The sequence below is a fragment of the Pan troglodytes genome, chromosome 10 (genome assembly GCF_028858775.2).
Source record: "Pan troglodytes isolate AG18354 chromosome 10, NHGRI_mPanTro3-v2.0_pri, whole genome shotgun sequence".
NCBI classification, from domain to species: Eukaryota; Metazoa; Chordata; class Mammalia; order Primates; family Hominidae; genus Pan; species Pan troglodytes.
The window spans coordinates 15,671,948-15,681,571 of NC_072408.2; the positions used below are offsets into that span (position 1 = coordinate 15,671,948).

The 9,624-nt window shown below is 38.6% G+C and overlaps 1 protein-coding gene across 3 annotated transcripts; it reads right to left on the reverse strand.

The window, feature by feature from the left end:
* Nucleotides 1-2,686: 2,686 nt before the first annotated feature.
* Nucleotides 2,687-9,301, reverse strand: CLEC4E (C-type lectin domain family 4 member E). 3 transcript variants are annotated; one of them, XM_016922913.4, is made up of 7 exons: nt 8,972-9,301; nt 8,058-8,150; nt 7,422-7,511; nt 5,837-5,941; nt 5,321-5,472; nt 4,295-4,410; nt 2,687-3,019 (listed from the first exon to the last, which is right to left on the reverse strand). In XM_016922913.4, exons 1-7 carry the CDS (start codon nt 9,006-9,008, stop codon nt 2,848-2,850), a joined length of 765 nt encoding a protein of 254 aa, XP_016778402.3. In that variant the 5' UTR covers nt 9,009-9,301; the 3' UTR covers nt 2,687-2,847. The 3 variants fall into 3 exon arrangements, with proteins under 3 accessions (XP_016778402.3, XP_001135285.2, XP_054519013.2); XM_001135285.6 differs by lacking the exon at nt 5,837-5,941 and having other exon boundaries at nt 8,972-9,289; XM_054663038.2 differs by lacking the exons at nt 5,321-5,472; nt 5,837-5,941 and having other exon boundaries at nt 7,405-7,511; nt 8,972-9,296.
* Between the last annotated feature and the right edge of the window lie 323 nt (nt 9,302-9,624).

Sequence of the window (9,624 nt, forward strand, 5' to 3'; positions counted from 1 at the left end):
CTTTGTTTTTCCATCTTTTCATCTAACTCTTGAAGTCATAGGGGAGAAAAAGTAACATCTTTTTCTCACCAATTGCACGGTTCATGGCTAAGGCCCTTATAACAAAACACAGATTAACAAGAGAAAACCATACAGATGTATTTAACGTAAGTTTTACATGACATGAGAGCCTTCAGAAATGAACACTCAAAAAACAGAGAAATCTATGTAAATTTTGTGCTAAGCCTCATGAAGTGGATAGTTGTGAAAAAAAAAACATGGTTAGACAAAAAGCGATATGATCTAATGATAATAACCTAATGAGACTTAGCAAGGCCTGTTTGTTCAGGTTCTTCTTGGCTTCCCTGTACGACATTCTTTCCTTTTGGGTATAGAGCAGGACACCTGTCATAGGAGAGTGTTCAGAGAAGAAAGGAGGAAGAAGGTCAGAGATGACCTTCCTAGATGCTATGGCCTGCTTCCGGTAAGAAGGGCAAGAGAAAGATGAGAGTGGACTTCCCGTTTTTGCGGTTTTCTCAGTTCCCAAGGTGCCATATTTTGAGGTAGCATTTCCTGCACCCCATTAAAGGCATAAAAAGTTTCCTGGAGTGACGTTCATGATAATTATTACTGCAACGTGGAATTGGAATTTTAAAAATTTTCATCTTTCTATAATTGTGATCTGTAGGAATTTTTGGTAATGAACATGTATCATTTTTACAAAAAATAGTAATTTTTCTTTAAAAAAATTGGGGACCCATATAGTAATATGTAAATCTTAACAGTAGTTTATTTTGGGAATATGCTTTTAAGAATATGTATCATTAATTAATCTACTATTCTTTGAAAATGTCTGGGTTTTCTGGTGCCTAAGGTGGTAAAGTGTTTGTGTAACCCCACTTATAAGATATTATACTTTAAAACAATTTCAATTGGATGATCTACTTCTCAAAAAATAATTTTCCTAATAGATAATTTATGTTCCAATAATCTTTAACCACTAAACCCTTAGCAATTCTTTCTTTTCTTGGCAAACTATAAAGACAAGTTTAGTTTTATAAACTTGTCTTTAAAACTTGTCTTTAAACTTAAATTCTAAATATATATGGAGAAATAATATGGAATAATATTTCCATATGTCTTTCAATCTAGAAATAAAACTTAAATTATAGCCACCTTCAGGGAAACACCAATGAACAAAAAAAAGTCTTTCAGCATCTCCTTATTGATGTTCATGATTTTAAAAAAGGGAATTAGAAAGTTGAAAGTATGTTTAAAATTACTTTTAGGTTAAATAATGTTTGGCTTAAAGATGTGTTGATTTCAAAACCAGATTGTCACAATGCCTAAGAGAAATAAATTTTTGCAATGAAAGCTGATGTGTTATATTCACTTGTCCAGTTGAATTTTCTCATTCAGTGATTACACGTGGTGTCCAGTGATTGAATTTTGAGGGTCTCCTCATGGCACTTTGTGCAAGAAACATGGTTATGAAAGCTGCCACGTTATTGATGTACTCTTTAGTAACGTCATCAGTATTGGTAGAATTTTATGCAATAAATGAATGGGCTATTACTGGATACATACTCAGAGAAATATAAATCTTTCTACCATAAAGACACATGCACACGAATGTTCATTGCAGCACTATTCACAATAGCAAAAACATGGAATCAATCTAAATGTGAGTCAACAATAGATTGGATAGAGAAAATGTGATACATAGATACCATGGAATACTATGCAGCCTTAAAAAAGAAGATTATGTCTTTTGTGGGAACATCGGTAGAACTGGAGACCATTATCCTTAGCAAACACGGGAACAGAAAACCAAATACTGCATGTCCTCACTTATAAGTGGGAGCTAAATGATGAGAATTCATAAACACAAAGAAGGGAATAACAGACACTGGAGTCTACTTGAGGGCGGAAGGTAGGAGGAGGGAGAGGAGCAGAAAAAAACAATATTAGGCACTGGGCTTAATACCTGGGTGATGAAATAATCTGTACAACAAACCTCCACGACATGAGTTTACCTATATAAAAAGCCTTTAACATGTACCCCCGAAAGCTAAAATAAAAGTTAAAAAATAATGGATGGGCTTGAGACAGGAAAGTGTGGAGATGAATGTTCGCTTAGAATAAATTGACTATTGGACTCGGGTCCTAGCTGAGCAATAGATACAAAATCTGGTGAGATCCATTCAGTCAATTGAAAATAAGGCAGAGCAAAGGAAGCCCCAGGGATGGGTGGACTTGGTTACAGCCTGTTTGGAGCTGATGGCTGGCATGCCCTTCCCTAAGAAGGTGCAGTGGAGGCCTGTAGCCAGAAAGGCCACACCAGTATTCTGAGCAGGAATAAGTTTCATGACTTGAAGAAGCTTCTTACTCATTATACAGGGGAGTAAAGAGACGATATATGCTTGGGCAGGAGATAAGAACGGTATGAAACCAAGAAGAGAAGACAGACTTGTCAGAAGCTAGAAAGAAGAGGACCTGCTACAGAGCCCGGATTCAGGAGATTGTTGGAAGGCACCTTCCAAAATCCCCTTCTTTGCTAGACTCTGTCTTGGCTCCGTGTCCCTGTACTTTCATACAAACACTCAAAAATGAGGCAAATGTAGCAAAAGGTAGTGAATTGCTTTGTAAATTCTGGGAAGAGGACCTGAGACTAACGTAGAGAGAAAATGCACTTCAGCCAGTAACATGAATTATAACATTTAAAACTACTTATTTTTATTTATATCAGAGTAACAAATACTTATGAAGTCCTTTGAAGTTCAGCGCACAAATTTCTCGTGTGGGGCGATGGGTGTGGCCATGTTCTTGTTCTTCCTTCTTTACACATTTGAGTTGTGCCTTCTGTTCTTAAAGAGATTTTCCTTTGTTCAAAGGATTTATTCCTACCATTTCACAAATCCGAAAATAATTGAGGAAACAGGTTACATCATTCCAATTTTGCCTTGGGTTTGAAGAGTCTCTCATGGTGGCACAGTCCTCCAGGGTAGCTATGTTGTTGGGCTCCCCTACATCCCAGAAGCTGAAAAAGAATGACATAGGCGACTTAAAATCCCAGCAAAAAGAGGTAAAGTAACCTAATATACTAGGCAAATTACATTTGTGTTATTTAACCTCACAACAATTTTGCGAGGTAGGTATTATAATGTCCATTTTATTGAAGAAGAAAAGGAACCTCAGGAAGCTAAACTAGTTGTCGAAGTCACAGTTTGTGAGTACTGAAGCTGAACCGGATCTTTCTGACTTTCTATTCTGTCCTGTTCCTTTGTTCCTTTTCTATTCTGTCCTGTTCCTTAGCTATAGAATGAGAAGTTATGGGGAAGATTGATATTCTGATAGATTTGTTTTCTTCACACTCATACCTCATATCGGCTTAGCTCTCTTTATTCTGCACAGAGTGTGTATTAACTTAGGTGCATCCTGCAGTGGTGTTACAGTGTGGTAGTGAAGCAGCATTTCTAACATGTCAGAGTATCTCTGTTGTACTCTTAGAACTGCTCATTAGCTAAGTCACTTAACTCTGCTGAGTTTTAGTTTCCTCAAATGCTAAATAAAGATTAATAATACTGATACATTCCAAGAAAGTGTAATTTAGGTAAATGAAATAATAAATGAGAAAAAAACTTAAAAATGCTATGCTCTATCAGGAAGAATACCTAATGGATGCTGGACTTAATACCCGGGTCATGGGATGATTTGTGCAGCAAACCACCACAGCACACGTTTACCTTTGTAACCTGCACATCCTGCACATGTACCCTGGAACTTAAAATAAAAGTTGAAGAAAAGAAAAAAGAAAAAAACTCACTCCCTAACAAATCATGAGAATCAACATATATAGCAAAATATTTTATATATCAATTAACCAATCTAACAAAAAAAGCATATCCACAATAAAAAATGCTATGTTCTAATGATGTGAGGCTATTATTAAGGAGAAAAGAGACATTATCAAGAGATTCTCATTTTTCACTGCATAAGAACCTGCTGTCTTTCTCAACTTACTATTTTTTTCCTCATTTCCTTCAGTTTTGGGGAATAAGACTCTTAATTCCACCTCTCGTCTCTTTTGCATTCTCAGTGAATGATTCTTCAGTTCATTTTCATTTATTATTTCCCCTTTATTCTTGAGACAATTCCAGGAAAGGAGAGAAGTGGGTGCTTGTACTTCTCCTTCATCTTTTCTACCTTAGCTCTTCTCTTTCCTGCATTTAATACCACCACCAATAATGGACCTGATCTATTGCAGGTAACAGAAGGAGGTTTCAAGAACTCCTCTCAATAGGAGGGTAATTACCTCAGAGACTTTGTCAAAGGTGTGCCGTCCACCCATTGCCACTGACCCTCGACAACCTGGTCTGACAGTCCAATAAAAAACTCTCTCATTTTAGGTTTCTTGTAGGAAAGGAATTCCTATGGAAGATACAAAATAAAAGGAGATCAGTTATTTTAGTTTTGAATAAACGTTGCTAGTAATTGTTATTCAAAGAGGTAAGAATCTGGATGAGATCCTAGCACTTTGGGAGGCCAAGGCAGGTGGATCACCTGAGGTCAGGAGTTCAAGACCAGCTTGACCAACATGGCGAAACCCTGTCTCTACTAAAAGTATAAAAAAAATTGCCAGGCATGGTGGCGGGTGCCTGTAGTCCCAGCTACTTGGGAGGCTGAGGCAGGAGAATCGCTTGAATCTGGGAGGCAGAGGTTGCAGTGAGCCGAGATTGCGCCACTGCACTCCAGCCTGGGCAACACAGCAAGACTCCATCTCAAAAAGTAAAAAAGAATCTGGATGAGAAATAACAGAAAAATGAAACTGTAAGATCATGAGGATCATCTACTGATTTTTTTGTGTGGTAAAATAGACATAACATAAAATTAAACTGAAAAAATAACCTTCAACAGAAAAGGAGATCCTCAATAATTCTTTCAAAGTTTATCTACTATTATTGGTGGCCAAATTTATTGACTATATCTAGCGCAAAATATTATTAATCACAGCTTAAAGAAAATGGACAATATTTGCTTCTCTTCTTTCATATAATATGTTCATAAACGTAACGATTCGTCTAAAATTAACACTTCCAACCCTCTTTTTTCCCCTTGCCTAACTAAAGGAACTCCACATGGAAATTCCCTTTTTCTTAGGTTCTTCTAGGAAGGAAAATAAATTAAGGTAGGCAGTGACTTTACCGAAATAGTAAGAACAGCATGCATTTTAGTACATTCATTAACAATAGTCATTGGGGGTCAAGCACTGTGCATATGTATGAAAAGAGAGGTGGACCATGTCGGGAATGTTACATTGGCATCGGAGGACTCCAGCTACCTGCTCCTCCTGTGAGTTGATAACCACCAGGTGAGCCCCCATGGCTGAGCAGTTCTTTAAACTTAACGCCCAGGAAATGGTGTCAGTAGAAAAGAAGTAGCAGCTGGATTGAAAATATTCCCAGTTCAATGGACAACAATTCTTGACTGAACCTAGGATGAGAGATGTTTCAGTGAGTGTCCCAGGTGAACCGAATAAGAAAACCCAAAGCTTCATCTGGCCCCATGGAGTCCTCATTTAAGTCAGAAGCCTTGGAATCACTTGTTCATACCCTACATCTTAGTATCTAAGACTTTAGATAATTCCAATGTCAAGAAACATAAACAGAATGTTTTTGGTCTTTTGAACGTAATTCTCATTCTCTGGATGTCAGTGCCAGGAAATGCAACTATATATGCAAACTATCTTAGTTATGCTATTGATATAGAACCTTATTATCTGTTCTTAGACTACTAATGTCAGAGAAATTTATGCATTTTATTTGGGTGACCCCCAAAGAGCCATCTCTTATGTTACCTAAACAATGTATCCTCAATCGAATCTCCATACTGTAGTATATAGATGGGTTAGATGTGGGCGGCAAGCCACCCAGGCGCTGACGCAAGAGACAGAGGACAAGAGCTGTTCAAGTATAATAAAATATAAAACGAGAATAGTTATACCAGATATAGATCTTAGATATGATTATATATGAATATCATTAATCATTAGTTTGGAGCAATTACTTTTTATTCCAATATTATAATAATCCTCGCTCTATAATCATAGCCAAGGAAAAACTAGGCCGTACAGAGCTACGAGCTGAGGGGACATAGTGAGGTGTGACCAGAAGACAAGAGTGCGAGCCTTCCGTTATGCCCGGACAGGGCCACCAGAGGGCTCCTTGGTCTAGCGGTGACGCCAGCGTCTGGGAAGACGCCCGTGGCCAGGCAGACAGATTGTGGTCTAGCGGTAGCGTTAAGTGTCAAGGGAAAACACCCGCTACTTAGCAGACCGGGAAAGGGAGTCTCCCTTTCCCTGGGGGAGTTTAGAGAAGACTCTGCTCCTCCACCTCTTGTGGAGGGCCTGACATTAGTCAGGATCGCCCGCAGTTATCCGGAGGCCTAACCGTCTCCCTGTGATGCTGTGCTTCAGTGGTCACACTCCTAGTCTGCCTTCATGTTCCATCCTGTACACCTGGCTCTGCCTTCTAGATAGCAGTAGTAAATTAGTGAAAGTACTAATAGTCCCTGATATGCAGAAATAATAGCGTAAGCTGTCTTTCTCTCTGTCTCCTCTCCCTCTCTGCCTCGGCTGCCAGGCAGGGAAGGTCCCCCTGTCCAGTGGACACGTGACCCACGTGACCTTACCTATCATTGGAGATGACTCACACTCTCTACCCTGCCCCTTTCACCTTGTATCCAATAAATAACAGCGCAGCCAGACATTCGGGGCCACTACCGGTCTCCGTGCATTGGTGGTAGTGGTCCCTCGGGCCCAGCTGCCTTTTCTTTTATCTCTTTGTCTTGTGTCTTTATTTCTACACGCTCTCGTCTCCGGACACAGGGAGAGACCCACCGACCCTGTGGGGCTGGTCCCTACAGTTAGATTTCTTAGAATTACAGAACTTTTGCCTTTGAGGTCTATTATAAATAATTCTTCTAACTTCTCTCAATTTAATGGTGAGAAAATTATAGCTCAGAGAAGGAAGTCATTTTTTTAGTGTCATGTAGCATTTTGCTAGGACTTGCAACAGGATGACATAGAAGAGCATAGAGAGTATATTTGTGAGATATTTATAAATTCTCTACTCCATACGTTTTTTCTCCATCTCATTTTGGAAGTAGGTGAATGAAAAAAAAGTACACTCCTGGGAATAATACCTTCCACTTCCAGATTTACTGTTCAGACATACACCTCAAATTTATTCTAAAAGTTTACTATAATGTCCCCAAGACTTTCTGCCCCAATGCTAATTGCATCACCAAATTTCTAGGATTTTACATTTTGCTTTTGAAAAATAAGACCTAATCCAGCTATATCTCACCTGTCCCAAAGTCAATCTAGAAGCCAGAAAATGTTGCTATGTAAATTTTGATGTTCACCTTTGGGACTATTATACCTGATCCATAATTGTAGCAGGAGAGCTCTGTGAAATTCTCAGGTAGCTGAAACTTTTTCTCATCACAGGTTTGAAAGATGCGATATGTCACTGTAAAAGAAAGGGCATAATGTTTGTTAGTCTTATTTCGGTTAAAAATGTCAGTTCCCTCAGTTTTGTATTTATAACAAAAGTGCCAATAATTATCATGTTTTTTCTTACAATCTGCTTTTTCTTATGACCCAGAGAAAATAGATATGTTTGCACTACCTCTTATGCCAAGTCCAACTCTCTCTACCCTTCCTTCCAAAAGTAATTAGTCATATCTCTGGTGCCGACCAGTAGTTCAAGCTCTAAGGCAGACTCTCCTAGAGAAGGTTACACTAATGATAGAGGCTGAAAGAGGAGGATTCAGGACTGCCAAGGAAGTGAAAAATGTCTATCATGAAAAGTAAGTCACAGGTGATTAAAATTCAGAAACAGTTCCCTGCTTGTTGAGGTTTCTGGTTTGAGAAATAACCTAGAGATTAATAGGAAAAAAAAAGGGTGAAATAGAAAGACCCTTTGAGGGAAAAGAGAGTCTACAGGCAGCATGGAAGAGTTTTCTCCTAATATGCACCAGGAAGAATTAAATTGAATTTGACCTTCAGAACCCACCAACACATCTGGTGATGAAACAGGCACTGAGAAATAGGATGGGGATCCCAGCAACAGTCCATAAGAACATTTGGGAAGAGAAGCATCCTCTCTCTGTAGAAAGAAAGACACAAACATGATCAATCTTCCCTAAGCAAGGTACAAAAGAGATAGAAGAGATTTTTATTCATCCTTACTTATTTCCTTCTACTTCCATTGTTTGTACTGAGTAATTCCCAAATTTCAGCATGCTTCAGAATCACTTGGAGGGTTTATGGAAACACAGATTGCTGACCCTTACCCCCAGAGTTAGCAACTCAGTAGAGTTTGTATGGAACCAACAAGTTCCCAGGGGCTACTGCTGCTGCTGGTCTGAGGACCACACGTTTAGCACCCCTGGAGTAAGACTCTGACTCATGAACTCAGATATACAATTTTTCCTTTCTAAGTCTCTCAGTTAAATTTTTTTCAGTATTTTCTAAGGCCCCCCTTCTTTCTTTTTCTTTCTTTTCCCTTTTCTCGTCTTTGCTTTTCTTGTCCTTCTCCTGATCTTTTTTTTTTTTTCTGTGTCTCACTTTTCAAGCGCTTTGTAAATTAGGTAAAATGTTAACAGTCATCTTATAGTTCCTCTCTTCCTCCCATTAAACATTTTACAGACAAAGAGAGTTCCAGAGAAGTGAAGTGACTTGCCAAAAGGGTCATAATGTATTGCAGAAAGGGTGGAAACTGTGATAGCTCTCCCTTAGCTAGAGCCCAGCAGGCTTTCTGGTATAAGAAATAGTCTTTAAATCTCTCTCTCTCTCTCTCTTCCTCTGTCCCCCCCTTTTTTTTTTTTAACTTCAGTGAATACTTTTCTATTGTCCTGTCTTTCACCATATTTATCACTTGTTCCAAAAAGAGATCTATGGAAGAAAAGGAAGAGTTGCAGATTTTACCTGTGCATTGTGATTCAGATGATTTAGATGAATTCATTTTTTCTCTCTCTTTGGTTTTTTGTTTCTCTCTCTCTCTTTTTCTCTCCCTCCCTCTCTTTCTTTCTCCTCAGGAGTGTTTTGTTGGTAAGATTCAGGGAGAATGAATCTTGAAAGATAAACACTTTGTCTTTTAGGAAGTTCAGCTCTGATAGATGTAGAATATTAACTTGTTCTGTGGCTACACATTAAGTCAGGATTTCCTTTCTTGCAGAAGGAGGACAAGGAAGTTTATTGGACAGCATGTCAGTTCTCTTCACTCCATGTAACAACAAAATGAGGAAATTATGAAATGGTAAGCATCAACACAAATAGGCTAGCCACGGGGAAATAGGAGAGTTTTTTTTTAAATGTTGTTTCGTTTCGTTGGACCAAATGTCTCTAGTTTCTTCAGGGCATAACTCATCCCCCAGTTTTTCCTTGACAATATGGAGCTCACCTCTGCACTCTGAATTTCACTTTGGATCTGTACCATCCACACATTTGGTAACTGAAAAGAAGACTTAGACAACATAGCACAAAGCTGGGCGTATAGTGTATGTATTTAGGACATGGCAACCTGAATTTTTTCATCTTTTTTTTTTTTTTTTTTTTTTTTTTGAGACAGAGTCTCGCTC